At 34.2% G+C, this 20,000-nt stretch overlaps 3 protein-coding genes and 1 long non-coding RNA gene across 7 annotated transcripts in view; 3 read left to right on the forward strand and 1 right to left on the reverse strand.

The window, feature by feature from the left end:
- The window catches only part of LOC125039297, a 2,800-nt gene extending 735 nt beyond the window's left edge, over window positions 1-2,065 (forward strand). The window contains exons 4-5 of the mRNA XM_047633135.1: window positions 1,292-1,339; window positions 1,789-2,065. Of these exons, the coding sequence (XP_047489091.1) occupies window positions 1,292-1,339; window positions 1,789-1,911 (171 nt within the window). The 3' untranslated portion in view covers window positions 1,912-2,065. The remainder of the gene's footprint in view (window positions 1-1,291; window positions 1,340-1,788) is intronic.
- A 181-nt stretch (window positions 2,066-2,246) lies between these two features.
- Window positions 2,247-4,305, forward strand: LOC125039658. Its single transcript, XR_007116134.1, has 2 exons — window positions 2,247-2,277; window positions 3,064-4,305. It is a non-coding gene; the product is annotated as an uncharacterized LOC125039658 (long non-coding RNA).
- Window positions 4,306-5,878: 1,573 nt separating this feature from the next.
- On the reverse strand, window positions 5,879-13,785 carry LOC125039637 (probable ATP-dependent RNA helicase DHX35). 2 transcript variants are annotated; one of them, XM_047633798.1, is made up of 15 exons: window positions 13,687-13,785; window positions 13,466-13,513; window positions 12,168-12,241; window positions 11,710-11,924; window positions 11,272-11,508; window positions 9,864-10,110; window positions 9,394-9,555; window positions 8,946-9,092; window positions 8,601-8,742; window positions 8,354-8,460; window positions 7,824-8,003; window positions 7,273-7,391; window positions 6,413-6,596; window positions 6,148-6,301; window positions 5,879-6,020 (listed from the first exon to the last, which is right to left on the reverse strand). In XM_047633798.1, the coding sequence occupies exons 3-15, from the start codon at window positions 12,196-12,198 to the stop codon at window positions 5,894-5,896; spliced, it is 2,052 nt and encodes a 683-aa protein (XP_047489754.1). In that variant the 5' UTR covers window positions 12,199-12,241; window positions 13,466-13,513; window positions 13,687-13,785; the 3' UTR covers window positions 5,879-5,893. The 2 variants fall into 2 exon arrangements, with proteins under 2 accessions (XP_047489754.1, XP_047489755.1); XM_047633799.1 differs by lacking the exons at window positions 13,466-13,513; window positions 13,687-13,785 and adding an exon at window positions 13,303-13,322.
- LOC125039639 (clusterin-associated protein 1-like) overlaps window positions 13,416-20,000 on the forward strand; it is an 11,970-nt gene continuing 5,385 nt past the window's right edge. The window contains exons 1-9 of one of the 3 annotated variants that reach the window (XM_047633801.1): window positions 13,416-13,527; window positions 13,756-13,857; window positions 14,948-15,144; window positions 15,439-15,621; window positions 15,773-15,862; window positions 18,395-18,535; window positions 18,813-18,889; window positions 19,108-19,258; window positions 19,413-19,500. In XM_047633801.1, coding sequence (XP_047489757.1) covers window positions 13,836-13,857; window positions 14,948-15,144; window positions 15,439-15,621; window positions 15,773-15,862; window positions 18,395-18,535; window positions 18,813-18,889; window positions 19,108-19,258; window positions 19,413-19,500 — 949 coding nt within the window. In that variant the 5' untranslated portion in view covers window positions 13,416-13,527; window positions 13,756-13,835. Of the gene's footprint in view, window positions 13,528-13,718; window positions 13,858-13,882; window positions 13,991-14,947; window positions 15,145-15,438; window positions 15,622-15,772; window positions 15,863-18,394; window positions 18,536-18,812; window positions 18,890-19,107; window positions 19,259-19,412; window positions 19,501-20,000 lie in introns of those variants that run through there. The other 2 variants (XM_047633800.1, XM_047633802.1) reach the window with 2 other exon arrangements.

Raw genomic sequence — 20,000 nt, forward strand, 5'->3', positions numbered from 1 at the left:
ATTACTAAACGTCTTTTTAGAATTAGAATTAGTTATAGGTATTTAGGCATAAACTCCATATAATCAACTGTAAATAAATGTTAGTCATGCCCGTGAATGTTTCCTTTTTTGGAATTATCACAGTGCTCGTAACTTACTGTTTGAAGATTGATTGGTGTATTTATAATAATAAATTGATCTGATTTTTTGTAACCCTTCCTGTGATTAATGGTGCCAAAAGTTGATAAGTATCAGGGTATTGATAAGTAATTATATTATTATAGCTTGTGTTGATGTGTTACTGGATTACAGAAAACTGTGTAAAAAATTGATGTATAATTGAGCCAAAATGTGTAAATGTTCACATTTAGTCTATATGATTTAGTCAGCTAAGCTTTCATACCTTTCTTTTGTCATTTGTGTAAATTTTTGTTTTAAACAATAGAAGAAGGGTAAATATAATGAAAATAGTAGATCCAAGGAGTAAAGATAAATCTCAAACCCAGTAAAATAAAAATAGATAGGTAGAGAACAAAATGGTAGGTCAGTATCTTTACCCCATTTTGAGTATAAAATAGAAAAAATCTAAAGACTTGATTTAAAAGAAGTAAAAATTATAGTCACTGATATAGAAAATAATCATCACAGACAAGAATAGCATCATAAAGGAAGAATAGGCAGCAAAAATGCCATGAAGAGAGAGAGTTCAAGATAATAGGTCAGGGAATTAGGGTTGGGAAGATTTTTGGTTCATATTGCAATATGAATTCCCAGGAGTGCCCCCAAGGTTACTGGCTGGAGTAATAGGGACTTTGTAACCCTCCTTTTGCATAGTAAATGCAGTTTTGATTTCTACATACATTTTGAGGAAGCAGTCTCTTCATCAAGGAAACTTCTTTCATGTAAAGGCCTTTTTTTTTCTTCCAGTAACTATTTTGGAAGAATTTCTCATGATTAGGTATTGTTTATAAATTATGATATAGATATTTTGTTATTTTGTTGTTGCTTGGAGAATTCACTCTGGAATTTGAAAAGTCATTTTGAAAATCTTACATGCGGAATCAAAGAGGAGGAACTGCAGCTGCGATTACTTATTATTTAATGATTGTTTCAAAATAATCAAATAATCATGCAAATATTGAAATCAGCTGTATAGATGTGTGGCAGATGCAGAGTTACAAGGATTTTTAAAGCAACCAAAAGCATTTGGTTTACAAATGAGTCCTAAAGCTCGTATGAAATCCCATAGTCTCTAGTACCATGTTGATGAATATCCTTTTCATACTTAACATAGTCTATGCTTTAAATGCAGGATTCTCCATTTGGACTCAAAGTTCCTGGTAATGCTCCAGCTATGCAGGTAGATATTAGACTGACCTGATAAGTGAGAGTGGTTTAACCTTACCCTAAATTTTTTTTTTTTTTTAACGTGAGCTTTTGTTACTAGTAACCATTTATTATTTTTGCACTATTAATTTGGTATTACTAATATATTTGACTTTTTATCCTTGGTGAGTTTTCTGAATTTATTTATACAACAGAGTGTCTGTGGGACACTCCTGTTGCTGGTTTTGAGTTGCTTTTTGATGTTGTAATTTCTGCTTCAAAATCAAGTCATATAGTTTGTACATTAATTAAATTTAACATTATTTTTTCTCCTAATGATTTTGACTTATTTGGTGAATGACTTTAAAGTGTATGAATGTATTTTTCAGTATAGTTATTATTAGCACTGAACCAAACATTTTGAAAGCATGTACATTCACTAATGATATAAAAATACTACAATCCTGAGCTCAATTTTTCTAGGGTCAGCATCAGAAGCAGGAGGAGATGATGCAGCAGCAGCAGCAGGCAATCAATGGACTGCTAAACCAGGTGCTTGACCAGCAGGCTAGAGCAAGGCGTAAGTGTAGGCTTGTATATTTTTAATTTAGCTATTGCAAGTGATAAAGATTTAATTTCAAAGTATTGATATCTGCCTTTAGCAGGTTTCATGATTATAAGTAAAGCAGAAATATGTTTTTTGTGTTTCCTTATGAATTGTAAAGTTTTTATTTCTGTTTGTATCATTCAGTTCTACATCCGTTAAGATTATTTTTTGCGAATTTTTTGTATGGTTACTATAAGTGGAGCAATCATGTTATTTTTAGTAATGATTATTTATGATTATTTTTTTTTTTTGACAGTAAAATAGGAGAGCTAAAAATGCAGTTATCTGTATTGTAGATAATTCAGATTGATTGTAGAAAATGACTCTTGTTGTTGAAAGTTAAGAAAACAAAAACAACAGTTAAGGTATTATAGGAATTATTTGTCATTTTAGGATACTTATAAAAGTGAGGAAAATCTTTCACTGATTATAGAGTTGTATAAAGATGAGATGTTAGGATGTATTAATTTGTGTTGAGTACGATCATGGTAGAGTGAAAGGAGTGAGGTGGTTGTAGATGTGATGGGGATCGAATGGGGAGAGAGTGAGAAGGGTATGGACATGTTGAGGGTCGACGAGTGAGGGGATGACGAGTAGACAGAGTGAGGGGATGGACGAGTGAGGGGATGGACGAGTGAGGGGATGGACGAGTGAGGGGATGGACGAGTGAGGGGATGGACGAGTGAGGGGATGGACGAGTGAGGGGATGGACGAGTGAGGGGATCGACGAGTGAGGGGATCGACGAGTGAGGGGATCGACGAGTGAGGGGATCGACGAGTGAGGGGATCGACGAGTGAGGGGATCGACGAGTGAGGGGATCGACGAGTGAGGGGATCGACGAGTGAGGGGGTGGATGAGTAAGGGGGTGGAGAGGGAGAGGATGAGCTAGTGAGGAATGGATAAGTGAGTTGGTGGATGGAATGACAGATGGATGCCTTCACTCATCCACACATATGCATGCTTGCCTGTATGTTTTTGATTCAGAGAAATGAAAGATTAAATTTTTATTCTCAAGATATCATTCAAAACTATGTAATTTTCTGTTTATTTATTTATTTTTTTATCATATTGTTATGCACATATTTCTTTGGAACTTTAAAATAATTTAGAGAGAAAAAATTAAGGAAGTACATCTGATTTTCTCTTGCAGTTTGACCGACGGCGAGCTGCTCTTGACGATGACGATGATTGGTAAACTGTCGTCATGAGAAGGAATCAAAAGAAGAAATCCCAGACTTAAGCCATGAAGCACACTTTTTTGCCTACATTTACACTCCGCTTTCTAGATTCTTTCGGAAACATATTTTTTTTCATCTATTTCTTACAGTTTCCTTTCTCTTGAAATATAGGATTTGACTGTTTTTATTATTTGTTTTTTGTGGGTGTGAACTAGAGAAAATGTTTTCTGTTGTGCTTTTTGGTAACAATCAAATAAGAAAACTGCTTTTTCTCTGTATTGAAAAAAAAAAAAAAATTATGAAATTATTTTTCAAATCATTACTGATTTTCTCTCAAGGTTTTCTCTTTTGTTTGTTCTGTTAGTTTTGCTCAACTTTTTAAAGAATTATGATGTTCAAGTTGGTTGTCTTTACTGGATCTGAAGTCATGGCAAACTGCAATCTTTTGCTCTCAACACCACTTTTTAATATCTCACTTATTTCTAAGATCTGCTTTTTCCTGGTAAAAAAATCAGTCGACAATTTAAAATGATACCTGATCATAGTTTTTTTTTTCTATGAAAGAGATTGTTGGGGGTTTCGAATAAAGTTTGCAGAAACCAAAGTATTTTTTCACAATCCCTGCCAAATGTGTGATCAGACTGAGTGAATAACTTCAGTTGCACTTTTTACTATGATCCTCTACTATGTAAGACTTGCGTCCTTTACACTATGCATAACCCAGGCTTGAATATTCATGGCTTAATTAATATAAAATTACAAATGTAACAGATAGCATTAAAGGACTCTGTAGGCACTATGCAACCCAATTTTAATATTTCAAGTAAAATAATTGTCAGCTTGTATTCATCCAAAGTGAGATTAGGGTTGTTGTAAGTACTTGATGTGTGGCCTTCGTATTAAAATCGACTATGTGTCTACTCTATGAGTAGCTTGCCTTGGAACATTTTCACTTCTGTTGTTGGAAGACAATACATGACAATGTATTTTGCTATTCAGATTAATGGAGGAGGGCAGAACAGTCTAGTTTTTAATGATATTCTGTTAGGTGACAGTTAATTGTAACCTTCAGAAGGTAATTAACTAACTAGTCTCATGTTATAGTCACAACAAAGCTGTCTCAATTGTATTGAGTGGGTATGTTTTGTACAATTGTGTTAGTCAGTTTCTGTTCTGATTGCTTATACTTGTTTATTAATAAAGTCTAAATTGCAGTAGTGCTAATTTTACTTCCTTAAAGTGTAAGCATTGAATTGATATTACACATGCAGTCCACAGAAAAGGGCTCTGTAAAAACGAATGGGGAGTGCCCCCTGGGCAAACACTGTAACCAATTAATGTTCCAAACTAACATTTAGAAGGTAGTTGGCAGGCATGAGTGTAGGCTGCTGCCTGGCATTTACTGGATTACCTTCCTCAGTCAAATTCTATTGCCATCCTAAATCCAGACACTCTAATCTCTACTACAGCCCCTACACCTTCCCCTCTCCCTCCCCGCACTACCCGTAACAGACAGACTAAACGTTCCACCCCCTCTTCCCCTACCACACAACCACCACCTTCCTTTGCCCCTACTCTTCAGACACCAATCTTCTCTCCCTCCCCTCACATGAAAACCTTTGTCTCACAAAACTCCCCAACCAATTCCATTACAGAAACTCTACTTGAGTCCCAAACTAACACTGAAACCCCTCATCCACCTTCAAATTCCACAACTCTCGCTCCCTCCACACTCGAAGTGACTGCCGATATCCATCCTACTCCTACTCATATCCCCCCTACACCCTGTCCTCCCACCCCCTCCCAACACAGCCCACTCCCCCCTACTCCAGCTCCACCTACACCTACATTCCCCAGACACTCCACCTCCTAATACCCCTCCTGATACAACACCACCTCCCCCCTCTCATTCCTTATCCCACTAGCTCCTTCCCCTTCAAATTCTCCAACACGTACTGCAATCGTTATCATTCATAAATCAACGAAAGAATAACTATCATTCATTGGAATATTCGCGATTTCTGTTCTCACAGACCCTAGCTTCGTCATATTCTTTCTTAGATTACCCATTCACTATATGCCTTCAAGAAACTTTTCTTACACATCCTCCTATACCAATCCCCAATTATCGTTTTGTGTCATACTTGAAGACAGTCATACTGATAGACTGCCAAAAGACAATGAAAGTAGTTGACATAAGGAGACAGATCTTGTAAAGAAGAGTGAAGGTTACTTAAAGGTTCACATCAACAGTAAAAGATTGTCATATTTTCATGTGTGGTATCGTCCATGATTAGCAGGCAAATTATTTATTCGCTAAAATTAGCCCTTTATACAAAACAGCCAATCATAGCATTACACAAACCATTCACACTCAGGCAAAGCCCTAGGACATGTGGTATCGGCATGAGAGTTCCTTATAAAGAAAACCATGCCATATTGCATGCATCATCATAATATGACATGAATGACCCACAGCTAGGAGCCACTTCCAAGTTGGCCATGACATGAATAACATGATACCAGAGCCCTGACCAAGTCAGCCATGATGTAAATTCCATGTTGTCCATAAGCTATAAGTTAACTGACATACTAGCATGAGATATATCTTCTGGTTTAAATTTGAGCTCTACAAACATTAAAGATCAAAACTGGTCATGGTAAAGGATTGGCGAGTGTGGACAGCAAGGCGAGGGCGAGAAACTATGGTGAACGTAAATGCCATCAGTCTTCCAGAATAGGTCATATTATACCATGTTGCACAAAAAAGGAAATGCAAAGAGTTTATTTGAAGCTTCAAGTTTATTGATTCCTTAAGGTTGCCTTCTCATAGAAATGTGGGGCTAGTTCTAATAACCAAGCAGGATCAATGACAGTAAGGTCCCTCATGAATACCCGAGATGTGTGTAGCACCTCGTGAAACAGCACCCTGAAAAAGTATTTGATTAGAACCTGTTGTAAAGTCTCACATTAAATACTGAACATATGGGTATACATTATATGCTACTTGAGTTTCCTTTGTTAACAGTAATTGTAGTGAAAACTTTAAAACATACCACTGTGGTTGACTTTCTTTGTAGAGCATAGATGATGGATGGATATGCAGGGTTTGTTGTCCTCGCACAGTTTTATATGATCCAGAGTGATGGAGGAAAGCAGCATTCGGAAACATGCCAGCTGTGATACATTTGCATACTGCATCTACACCACCTGTATCATGTCAATGAAAATTTATATGTTACTATCAATACTTGTGCCATTTGGCCAAAATATCTGGTATTCAAAAGGTTATATACTTTAATCATAGAAAAGTATTCTAACCTGCACATGATTTTAGAGGAATTTCAAAATTAACAATTAGTTTCTCCATTCTTCCTCGGATTTCAGATGCTCTCCGGAGTGCACGATGATTAAGGAAGTTCTTGACACACCATTGCTTTGATTCACCATGTTTGACATAAGCAGTGAATACATTCAACAGTGTTATTAGATCTCCTTCATTTACCTGGAAAATATAAAAGAGAGGTATTCCATCCAATGAACTTCACTTTAATGGAAAATGAATATAAAAATAAAGAGAAATTAGATTAAGACTATGTTATAACCCTCCAGCATTTGTCTAATTTTTCTTATTCTCTATTGGTAAAATCTCAACTCTTCCTCTTTTAGATAGAGCTAATAACATTCTGACATGTTGATGCAGCAATTAACCTATAAAAAGTTGATCAATCCCTTTCTAGCTTTATCACAACCTTTGTCTTATTTACTCTCAACAGCTTATCACAATTATCTGAAAGTTTCTACTTCTTATATCTATCACATTTCTACTTCAGTGCCTCTTTTATACTTAGTCTCTTTTGTATCTAGTTTGGTCTCTCTTACTTGGTAATGGAAGAAGGTTTGAGGACCAGATGTATATCAAAGGCCTATGTACAAGAAATGCCTGTCCATTAACACTTCACAGATGCACAGCTACATAGTAGCTGTGCTACTATGTAAACTATAAATTGGTCTGAAGCCACATTGTGTAATAGGGCAATATTGCTCTCCCAATGTACATTTGTATTTTCATTTCTATTTTTACCTCTGTCTCTTTCTGGGTGTCTATTAGTAATTCTGTTCAGCTATTTATGAGTATATATATTGCTTTGATCACTTCTTATTTTGTAATCCACTCTTACCTGAAACTTTCTGTGGCAAATTTTTGCTTGAGCTCCCTGGCCTCTTGGGGTTATGAATACATTTTGTACTTGCAGCATTGCTACCACTGACAGTATTTCTTGCGAACATTCAAAATCCCCTAGAACATTAAACAAACAAATTAAAGTTTGACTCATTCAAATGAAGTCATAAGTAAGACTTCCAAAGTGTGTTTTTGGTTACAAGATATTTGTTAATTATAAAAGTCTACACATATATTGCTACATATATATATTACATCAAATTGCTGTTTTTCTGACATGTAAAACTAATGCTTGTTTGATGATATTATTTTCTAAATAAAATAATTTACATACTCCTGGGTAATCTGTGAACAGAACTAAAATTGTATCTTATGAATTATCAGATTACACTGCAAACCAACACAAATAGAGGTTATAGAAAAAGAAGAAAAAAGAAAAAAAAGGAGAGAGAAAAAAAAGAAAGAAGGAAAGAAAAAAACAGGTCACCTAACTACTCTATTTGCCCTTTTCATTTCATTTCATTTCACTGTTTACATAGTCAAACAAACCTGACACAAGAAGCATCTTTGATAGCTGTGGAGACAAGGGAAATTCTGCCATCTGTTGTCCTAGAGGTCTGGTCAGTGTGCCATCTTCACCGAGAGCTCCAAGGGCAACAAGTTCGTCCAAGGCAGCTGTTAGGTGTCCAGCAGGAGGTGGTGAAGGGAAGTCAAACCTGAGCATATTTTCTGGAAAGGGAAAGAAAGCATGAGTTACCGGAGAAAATATAGCAGAAGAAAGAAAAACAGAAGATGAAGAAGCACACAAAACAGATGATGGGGGAGAAAATGTAGAAAAGGAACATGAAATGTTGATGAAGAAAAGAAAGCAGGATGAAAAATCAGAAAATACAAAAAGAAATGAAAATGCTAAATATAAATGTAAAGAAACGGCAGAAATAGTTGAAGAGAAAGGAGGCATTTTATAGTGTGCTATCAAACATGAAATTAATTACATTATAGTCATATACATCATAATTTACAATATCAGCCAAAACATTTACTTTCTTTTGCTGAGATCTATGTAAAACTACACTTACCAATCCCTAAGGCCATGAGACTAAGAACTGCAGGTGAGAGATTTGTTCTGACCATCTCAGGTGGAGTGACTTCACTCAACTTGTCAAACTCTTCCTCCGGATACAACCTGTAGAGTAAGATGTATATCTCTTACAATAATGGAAAATTTGCAACATTCAAGACAGAACAGCAACAGCAACATTCAAGACAGTGCAAAAAAACAAAAACAAAAAAACAGTAGAACCTCTGAAAGAAATGCTACCTCACCTGTACACTTTTCCTGATCGCACCCTTCCTGCTCTTCCAGCTCTCTGAGTGGCAGATGCTTTTGAGGTAGGAACAACTACCAGCGAATCCGTATGACTCTTCACATTGTACCATCGGAGCTTTGCAAACCCACAGTCCACCACTATGAGCAGGAGAGCAGAAATTTATTGTGAATAATTTCTATGAGAATTTTGAAGTAAAAGATAGTTCAAATGAAGCCAACAATAAAATATTAATTATCAAAAAAGAGAGAGAGAGAGAAAAAAAAAAAAATTTAGTTCATAATTCCAATTTTTTTGTTAATCAAAAAATTAAGTATATCACAGACAAGAAAAGCTAACTTACCATACACAATCCCAGGTATTGTAACAGAAGTCTCAGCAATGTTGGTTGCCACAACAACTTTCCTTACTCCAACAGGTGAAGACTGGAAGGCACGTAACTGTTCACTATTACTTAGACTCCCATGCATTGCCAAAACAAGCAGAGAATCTGAGAGAAGAAAAAGCATGGTTGTACGGTAATGTTATCAAAAAAGAATGAAAACTACATCCGTGTACATAATATAGGAAACTTTAAAGTCAGTGCTTGAGTTTTACAATACTTACTGCAATTAATATTCTATTCTCTGTATTTAATTCCAAAATCTTATATTTCATACAGCAGGATCAAATATGGGAAGAAACTTGCTTGCAAAATACAAAAATACAATGCAAGAAGACCTCCAATAGCACTAGTAACAGTAATAACAACAAATGCAATAACAGTATGACTACTAATAACATAAAGCAACCTTCATTTTTCTTGAGAGAAGCAGCCTCTTCCTTCAGGTATGACACACAGTTGTCAACCTCTTCAACTCCTGTTAGAAAAACCAGAATATCCCCAGCAGGTTCTTTTCTGTGGATCTTCATTACTGTCTCAACACTACATTTTACATAGTCAGCTGCTCCATCTGAAAGATAAGGACATTATTGGAATTACATGTCCACTATACAATGGCAGCATATATAGACCATGTGCCATAACAGAACCTATGAACCAAATGAGACTGTGTGTCTTCTTTGAAACAAGTGAAAAACAGAAAAAGACCATCAAATGCCTAAGACCATAAACACCCATAATTGAATAACAAATATTTAAAATCTTTATGATATTTATTTATAGGCCACTCAGTTGTGAAAGACTATACAAAGTTTCCATTGCTTTAGTTAATATTCATGACGAAAGAAAAGCATGTACCAAAAAAATCCTTTGCCTTACCTTCCAGATAAAAGATATCAACTGGATGGGTACGGCCTTCCACTGAAAGAACAGCTGCTGTATCTTTCTCTCTTTTGCTAGTTGTATTGAAGTTGAAAAAATTGTACAGTTGATCTGCGTCCACAGTTGCCGAGCTGATGACTAAGCGCAACTCTCGCCGTCTTTTTAAAATTTTCTTCATCAGGCCAAGAACTATGTCTGTGTACAGTGTTCTTTCATGCACCTCGTCCAAAATCATTACTGAGTACTGGAAATTTTAAAACAGGATTTATTAACATCAAAAGAGAGGAAATTTTATTCATAACTTATTTAACACAAAGATTAACAAAACCTAGGTACATATACCCAGGTAGTTTCACTTCCATTCAGACTGTTGAACCCAAAAATGTAATTGAGTTTTTCCCAAGAGTATGCTTGATGGCTGTTATTGGTAAGGAACTCTTTGTTACCATAAACAAAAGAGGGAAATTTCTGTGTACTTCTAGTAATTGCAATAATATCAAGTAAATTATACAAATTATTATGTATCTAGTTATATCTGATATATCACAATCAAAAACAAAACCAAGAAAAAATGAAATGGGAAAAAAAAATAAAAAAATTGCAATGAATAAAGGCAAAGAGGCTGGGCTTAGCTCAGAAGTTGCCAACTAAGATTTTCATCTAGAATGGATACCTGTTTCAAACTACCTTGAAGTAAACATTGAGCATACATGCATTCTGCATACTATAGTATTGTTGTGGTGAAACTCTGACCAAGACATATGTCCTAATAGTAATCATTGTATGACGAGTGATTGTCAGTTTCCTATCCTACCAAGAATATATGAGGGTATGTATCTCCAAAGGAGTTCTCCGGCCAATAACATTTATTAAATATTTTATCAAATTAAGCTTTCATCTGTAACATAAGCATTGATATCTTCACTTTAATACAATACAATCATGAGTATTAACTTGAATATATTGATGCTTATGTTATAGATGAAGGTTTAAATTGACAAAACATTTCATAAAAGTATTTTCAGACGAAATTAATCAACAAAATGTATGATGAAATTAAGTACCACTGAAAGAATTGGAGTGTCATCAATACAATACAATACAGTACACAAATGGGTTCCATATGAAGTGTATAGAAAATAAAAAAATTCACTCACACTCTGGTAAAAGAAGTATTGATGAATAATTCCTTGAACTCTTTAAAGAGGATAAAATTATTAGAACTTCAAAATACACTTGGGGTGGCCCAACAGTGATCTAGAGCCCTGGTAAAAATGCCCATTTCAAGAATAACATATAAGGCATAAGACTAAAGGGTCAGGGCAACTTAGGCCTTTATAACAAACACTAATCAGAAATGTTCTCTATTTATGGAGAATAAAATAACATAACTAACTCAGCTTACCTGTCTTAATAAGGGATCAGCCATCATCTCTCGAACTAGTATGCCCTCTGTCATGTACTTTATTTGTGTGGTCCCTGGTATGCAGCGATCATCGAACCGTATTGAATAACCGACTTCTCGCCCTAATATAACGTCACACTCATCTGCGACGCGATTGGCAAGCGAGGTACATGCAACGCGCCTGGGCTGTGTTATACCTATTATTCCATCTACAGGCCAACCAGCTTCTCTGAGATACTGCACAGAGGAAGGTTAATTATTAATGATGATAATGAAAATGTGATTTATCTGATGAAGGAAGAACATTACTTTTAAAAAAACTTTACATGAATATTATCACACACATAACTAAAACAATGAAAAGGGAGGAAAAAAAGGAAAACAAATAACACTGTCTTCAAACTCATATCAGACTCCAACAATTCACCATCATATTACCTGTGGTAACTGTGTACTCTTTCCAGAACCAGTCTCTCCGACAACTATGGTGGTCTGGAATTTCTCTATCAAATAGAGTATATGGTTTCGCGCTGGGAAAACAGGCAACCTCTGGCGCTGTTTATCAATTGTCATAGAATGGTGGGGATTATAGATAAAGGAAGTCCCATTTGTCTTGTCTACATCACTACGGTCTTCGGTAAATATGTCATCACCTGAAAGAAATTATTTTGGGTGATTCAATTAAAGGTTAACTACTATACTTCATAAGTAAAACAGAGGACTTGATGTAAATAATTTTCATTTAGTAAGTCATTAAATGCAAATATATATTGTGTAGATATAACTGACAAGTAATTATGTTCAATAATATTTTCTTTGACAGCTTATTTGCCTATGGGTTTATTTATATATGAATACTTGTGTATTTATGTCTGCAGGAATATATGTAATCTTACCTGGTTTAAGGAATTTAAGTTTGTAAGACATTGTAGATTTTTTAACTTTGCATCTAAAATGACAGCCTGGAAACCTGAAACAAAGAGTAAAATTGGTTATTTCTCAGTAAACATAATACTCTGAATCAAATGTATAAATTTGCTATACAATTATTTTAACAATTTCTATATTGGCCATTTACTTTACTTTATTCATTACAGTCTGCTACCAAATATTCAATGACTAACCTAATAGTGGCATAGTTTGCTATATATATATATATATATATATATATATATATATATATATATATATATATATATATATATATATATATAAGGTTTCATACAAGGTATATGATTTCCTTCTTCAAACACTTTAGAGAAAGGTTTAATTTATGTCATAAATTAATATCAAGAAAGGCTCAACAGTAACAATGCTCTGATTAACAGGGAATAGATATGCTTGAGAAGTTAGTGATAACTGGCAACATTTCAGTTAATTATTATTGCCAACCAGTCAGTCACCAACAATCCGTCACCCTGTCATGAATCATCACCAACCTGTCAAAGTTGTCTTTCCCTCAGTTTAAAAAAGTGGCAAAAGGTAATAAAAACCCAACACAATAAAGTTTCCAATCTTGCACTGGTGTAATGCATAATACTGAACAATTTTGATAGAATGAATAAAAACATTACCATAAAACGTCTATGTCAGGAAAATGGATTTCCTCAGGTGGAATAAAATAAAATAGTATGATAATGAACAATAATAATAATGTGTTTTTGCATGGAGTGGGAGCACAGGTGAATGAGCATGTGACACATGTGCATGGTGTGTGTGAGCATGCAAATACGTGTGTGCTTAAGTGCATGCATATGAATGCACACCTATGTGTATGTATGTCGATAAATATGGATTTTTGAACTTCTAAAAGAACTAAATGATGCTAAAGATTGAATGACCATTCACTTTACCGGTAAGGGATGTTTAAAATGCACCGAAACGGTATACATCCGATTGTTCAACTGCTATCAGTTTGTAAACTATCATAAATTGCGTATGAAGTGTCACAAAGCCATAAATATAATTGATTTACACGATAATGTAAATAAAAAAGACGGTGAGAAACCTCTGATACAGTTCAAAATATACCTTCCAAGTTGCACTCACTTTATCTCTTAAGTAAAGTGAACTAAAAGTTTGCTAACCAAATAAGAACAGTACACCAGCGTCCATGAGCACTCTGCTCTCGGAACACATCAAAGACACCCAAAAAGATATTCAAAAGACCTAATATAAAGTCGAAAACCTTTACCTTTAAAATTCAACGTTGTCAAACGTTTACATGTGACGTCACGATCAGCTGTTGAGGCAGAGGTTTGTTTATGTATATTTTTTTTAATGTGGTTTAAAATGTTTTTTTTTTTTTACGTTTTTTTTTTAACAATATGGAATTCTATAATTGGATGATTAGGAAATTATTTATTCAACACTTATAACACTAAATGGTAAATGCGTTAATTGAGAGTTGCTAACCCGTGTCACGTCTGTCTTTAATTATCAGCTTCTTTATTGCCTACGATCTTTTATTATCCGTCGTTTTAGCGTTCCCCTCTTCCGCCCATCGGTTCTCGACAAGACCAAGACGAAACTGGGAGACATTCTCGTGATTGCAAGCAGCCAGCATGTCCTACCGAGAGATAAGAAGTAAGTGGCAATTCCCAGGGAAATTCTGGAAAGCTAAATGACGTCTTGCAATGATGTACTTTGCCTTAGGGATGGCTGGGTAGTTTATGTCATTGCTGGTTCTGGTGCTTGGTGGGAAACTGGATTGTTTGAGGTAGTTTACTTGTTGTTGCATTTGGGATTTAGGGACATCCTTTTGTGATACTGTTTTCTGACATATGTTAGTGAATGAGCCCTTAGGTAGAAATTGTATCAAAGAACATGTTACTGTAGTAATTATTATTAATTTTTGGACAGATGTAATAACTGCGTGTGTGTATGTGCATTTACATGTGTGCTTGTACGTGTGCATGTGCATATGAGTGTATGTGTCCATATGTGAGAACATGGAGGTGTATGTGGGTGTTCGTGTACATGTACACATGGGTGCATGTATGTTTGCATGAGAGTGTATAGATGTGTATGAGTGGGTGTATGTGTATATGTGTGCTTGTTGAGTGCATGAGTACCCTTGTGTGTGTGTGTGTGTGTGTATGTGTATGTGTATGTGTATGTGTATGTGTATGTGTATGTGTATGTGTATGTGTATGTTATGTATATGTTATGTATGTATGTATGTATGTATGTATGTATGTATGTATGTATGTATGTATGTATGTATGTATGTATGTATGTATGTATGTATGTATGTATGTATGTATGTATGTATGTATGTATGAATGTATGTATGTATGTATGTATTATAATGATGTGTGTTTTTGCATGGGGTTAATTGATACTGTATTGGGATCTGGGTGATTATGTGATATTAACTTAATATGTAATATCTATTTACTCTTTTTTCTTTATTACTCTCTAGTCTCCTAATACTTACCATTATTCACATTATTGTTTTAGTTGGTTAGTTGATTAGATCAAGTATAAATGGACAGTAGATATCAAAGCTAAGCCATCAGCAACAGTGTTGACAGTACCAGATTGCAGACTTTCTCGGGAAATTTACCTTTTTTAATTGTAATGCTAGATGCAAATCTAATAACATTCACATAAATATATCTATATATTCAATGCATTCATATGTGTATATATTTAATTTTCTTTGTTTCAATAGACCTGGTGGAACATCTACGAGCCCTGGGCTTCACAAGACTGGTGTCATTGGAGAATTTTTCAGTGCCCAATTTCCCGCTAGTGGCAGAGATCCTTACATGGTCCATCAAAATGGTAGACAGTGATTTTGACATTGTAGACTCTACTGAGTGTGAGCAGGACCGTGTGATACTCATTCGCACAGCAGCTGTCTTCTTTGTAAGTTAATAGCTCTGGTAATTTCTTTTGTCTGTATTTATTTACTTATTAAGGATACTCTGAGAGAGGTTTTGAGAATCTACATTGAATTGATTACATGCAATAAGCTGCTGTACTTAGCATTTTGTACTTGATTCTGTGATGGAAAGATGTTTATAATTTTTTGCTTTTAAAGAGATTTATTGTAGAGCATTTCACTGGCATACCATACCAGCTATTTAATTATCAGGTTTTACAAGAACCTCCAAGAGAATGTCATGTAATAAATACTCTTTCCTTCTTCTGATGAACAAGTATCAGAAATTAGGACTGCGTCTAAACACCCTGCGTTTGTATGGAGCAGACAAGCTTGCTGTACGAGAATTGCTCAAAGTAACTTCTGGTCTGTATCAGGCAATGCAGACAGCATTAAACCCAAGCACATGCAATGTAGAAGAAATGGAAAATCAGAAGTATTCAACATCATTGTCAGGAAAAGTAAGTTTTGCTTACTGATTGGATATACCAGTACTATAATGTGTATTAAAGGAAAAGAAACAGGAACTGTATACATAATTTTATTTTATAAAACTCTTTTGGTGTTTCTGCTTCATATGATATAGGTTGATCATTTTGGTTGCAATTTTAGGAATTGCGGGAAGTACGTCAACTTGCATCAACTATTGTAATGGATGCAACTACGCTGCATGATGGTTTGCAAAGAGAAATTGACAACAAGGTAGGTTTGAAAATGTTGTCAGATTTTATCAACTAATGAAAGAGTATAAATCATATACTTAAGAAGGTGCTTAGATGGAATTACCTGGGAGTCTCATATCTGTAAATAAAATAAGATTTATGTTGTGATTGGCATGCATAATCCTAAAGTCTGATATTTTGCTATCTTAGTTGTTGATATATATATAAATACTGCACCCTTACTGGTGTCTTTTTTATAAGATATATGAATTTCTCTCTTTATTGAAATATAATGAGATCTATTTCTGCTAAGACATTTATGAGAATATGGATGCTAATATGAAACAAAGTTATGTAGAAAATGGATATACAGTATTGAGTTGAGCATTTGGAATATATTATAACAGAAGTGTAAGATGCCAAGGATAAGAATTGCTTATATATACATTTGTATGATTATACTCATTTGGAAGAAGAAATAATGTTACTTTAAAAGTTGTGTGTAACATTTTATGTTCTAAAATGTCCTAATAGCATGAATCATACTTTCCCATGATTGAATGAATTTCAGTTGAAAATGAGGCATGAATACCCTAATGACTTGAAAAAAATATTCAATTCTCATCCTTATCTCTTTTTCAGGAAATAATAAGAAAAAGGTAAATTATTTAGATACTTTCCACCATCAGTATGCACAAAAACTGAGAACCATTTTGGTGTGCCATGCATGAGAAGCATTTTTGAATGAAAATCATTTAGCACATTTAGTGGTTATATGTTGGGCAGACAATATGTCGCAGAGTATGGAAATCTTATTTGGTTTTAGTATTTATTCTTTGCATCGTCCTTGTCATCATCTTCATCTTCATCACTATCAGTATTATCATTACTATCAGTTTCATCATTATCTTATCACCATAATTATCACATCATCAGTCAGCATCATGATCATCATCATTATCATGGTGATGATGATGATGATGATGATGATGATGATCATCATCATCATCATCATGATCATCATCATGATCATCATCATCATCATCATCATCATCATCATCATCATCATCATCATCATCATCATCATCATCATCATCATCATCATCATCATCATCATCATCATCATCATTATCATTATCATCATCATTATTTTTGGGTGGGTGAAAAATATTGCTTAAAATTTTCGTCATACTGTGTGTGTGTGTAGGAATGAAGAAAAGTTCTTTCAACAACTTGCATTGTAGTTTAAGGAAATGACTACTATTATTATTATCTTAGAAAAATAAATTAGAATTTGTTAACTGCATCATTATAAGATTTTAATCATATGATAACACAAAGGTAAAGGTATGCTGTAGTTCTTTTTATATCTGTAGATTTGTCTTCATTTAACAAATAGGATAAAGGTAATTTCTGATTTAGTGAAGTCTTTTTAAAGGATAGGATAATTAAAACATGTAAGCAGAATTTGTAATTTCACAGATTTTCTTCTGTGGAGAAAATGTAAGATTTTTTATATTTTCAGAAAAAAAGTAAGCATGGCTACATAGCATCTATCATTTTTCCTGTTCCGTTTACTTGAGTGTGAGCATTATTGTAATGGTGAAAAGTGCATTACCAAATTTTTAAAAAGCAAATTTTGATAATGTTGGATTTACTGCTGGGAAATGACATTCATAGCAAAAATTATGATTATGCTTGAAGTAAGCAGATACAAAAATATTATAGTAATACTCTAGAAATCCCCCTATCTGCTCACTTAACTAAAGAATGAGTTACTTTAGTTAGATAAAGGAATAGAAGAAATTAAAATTGTATATTTGAGAATTTGTGCTTTTGCAAATATTTGCTTATTCCAAAACAGATAACTGTATATAGAAATAACATAGCCTGATGAATACATGCACCTGCACATTGCAAAGTGTGTTGTAAATGCATCCTATGCATTCCAAACACAGATTAATCACCCATTGTTGTATTTTTTATATGCTGCCTAGTACAGTAATAAACAAATAAATGAAAATGGTACTGTAAATACTAAACCCTTTGTATTTGTTTTACCTTAGAGTAGGCTGTATTAACATAGTTTTTATACAGGAAATTCTTGGAAGTAGTTAATTGAAAATTATATAAAGGATGCACCACATCACACTGGAACTGATGTATTCAAACTTTTTAACTTTTGTATGTCTCAACAAAGTGTGGGCAACTTGTACAGATAGGTAGATGTATATACATACAATCACTCATAATTTCAGATCCTACAACTTGTTATTCTGTGTATATATATTTTTAACATAGGCAAGAGTTGTGCAACAATATTCCTTATGTAAAGTTTTAGCATGAAGTTTATTTATATCTACTTATGTATGTCTGTTATAAAATTATTATTTGTTTGTGCTTGAGTGCCTGTCTGTGTGAAGACATATTCTTTATGAAAGATTGTTTCTAGTGCATTAGTTTTTTCCCCATTACATTCCTATTTATGTAGCAGAAGAATGTGAAATCCTTTATTATTATCACTTTTTTATTTTGGTCAGTCAAAGATATAAAAGTTTACTGTTTCCTTCAGAGCAAAAGGCAAGCAGTGTTGGAGCAGGCTATAGATGTAGATTGCATGGAAGCGACAGTTGTTGCAGCTCTGCACTCATTTTCTGCTGCTATTGCACAGATCAATGAGTCCACTGAACAGCTAGTTCATCAGGGAACAGAGGTAAATGTTATGGGTATGAGATGTGAAGGTGGGTATTGAATCTCTGGGTAGCATGGTTTTAGAGCACTTAAGATTTTAAAAACAGAATTTGCTCATTGTAATGAATTTTGTTTTTCTTGAGAATGGATAGTTTTTGGCATTAAGAGTGCCAGGATTCTTACTTTGAATCAAATACCATATCTAGACAGAGGTTTACACAAAATGTATCTTTAAAGTTTTCTATTTATAGTTGCTAATGTGCAGTAACCTTAATTAATGATGTAATTTGGATTTCCAGATTGAAGAGAAAATAGAAAAGAAGAGGGAATCATTAGCTAGAAATAAGAAAAGACTGGAGGCACTGCAAAAGATCAAGTAAGAATATTTGAATTTCAGCTTAATGGAATTAATTGAATCATATCCACATTTTGATAGTCTTTTTCTTCAGTTTGTGTTTATAAATCATCTGTATCATTTTTAAAACTTAAATATTGTGTTGAAATAGGTTTTTGTGGGTGACCCTTCAGAAATTTGGAGTATATACAGGTTTGCACAGTTTTCTTGGAAGTATAATATTTGTTTCTTTATTAAAGACCAACTTGGCAAACAGAATTTGAACAAGAAGAGAATGAGTTGCGTCAAGTGTGGGATGACTATATCACAAAGCATAAGAATTTAATGTACTTAGAACATCAGTTGCAAGAACTAGAAGAACAACAGCAGCAGCAATTAAAAAACACCCTGGTAAGAAGAAATGGTGTTCTTGTTCCTAATAATATACAGTATGTAAGCTAAGCAAAATTCTTGTGTAATACAAGATACTTTTTTTTTTCTTATATAATCCATGAAAACTACCATATTTTTATGTGGCCCAACTTATATTTTCTCTCCCCATCAGGCCTTAGCTGCTAAAAGAGAAAGAGAGGGTGCACTGGCTGCTCTAGCCACTGCTGAATCAGATGTGAATAGCTCACCTGTTAGATCTTGTAAGTATGTAAATATTTGTTAGATAAACTTAGGAAACTAGTAAAAATATTTGCCCTGAAGTTTGAATAGAAAAAGTGCATTGATTTAACATTTCATTATATGGCTTCTTTGAAAGTGCTTTTCTATGATAACTATAAAAGTGATTGTTTTTGTGCCTGATAATGGATAACAGGAAGAAGAGACACAGCATGCAAAATAATTTAAATATGGAAATATACTTCACTTAATCCCCATGTTTTTTTCATGACTATCATGTCATGAAAAAATTTGGTTTGAGGAATGGGTGATGTGACACTCCATCATAGAAACAATTGGCTGAAAACTGGGGTGACAGAAACATGAGAATTTTGGCTGAAGGCCAGGATGATGGAAATGATTTGCCACGAGTGCACAAAGCTCTTGGAGGGTGATAAAAACTCAATACATCTATCAGAACGAGTGTGAAAAGTACCATCTGTAAGCCATAACTGGAATAGGATGCTATTTCCATGCACAAGAT

Source organism: Penaeus chinensis, chromosome 27, assembly GCF_019202785.1.
Source record: "Penaeus chinensis breed Huanghai No. 1 chromosome 27, ASM1920278v2, whole genome shotgun sequence".
In the NCBI taxonomy this organism is placed as follows: Eukaryota; Metazoa; Arthropoda; class Malacostraca; order Decapoda; family Penaeidae; genus Penaeus; species Penaeus chinensis.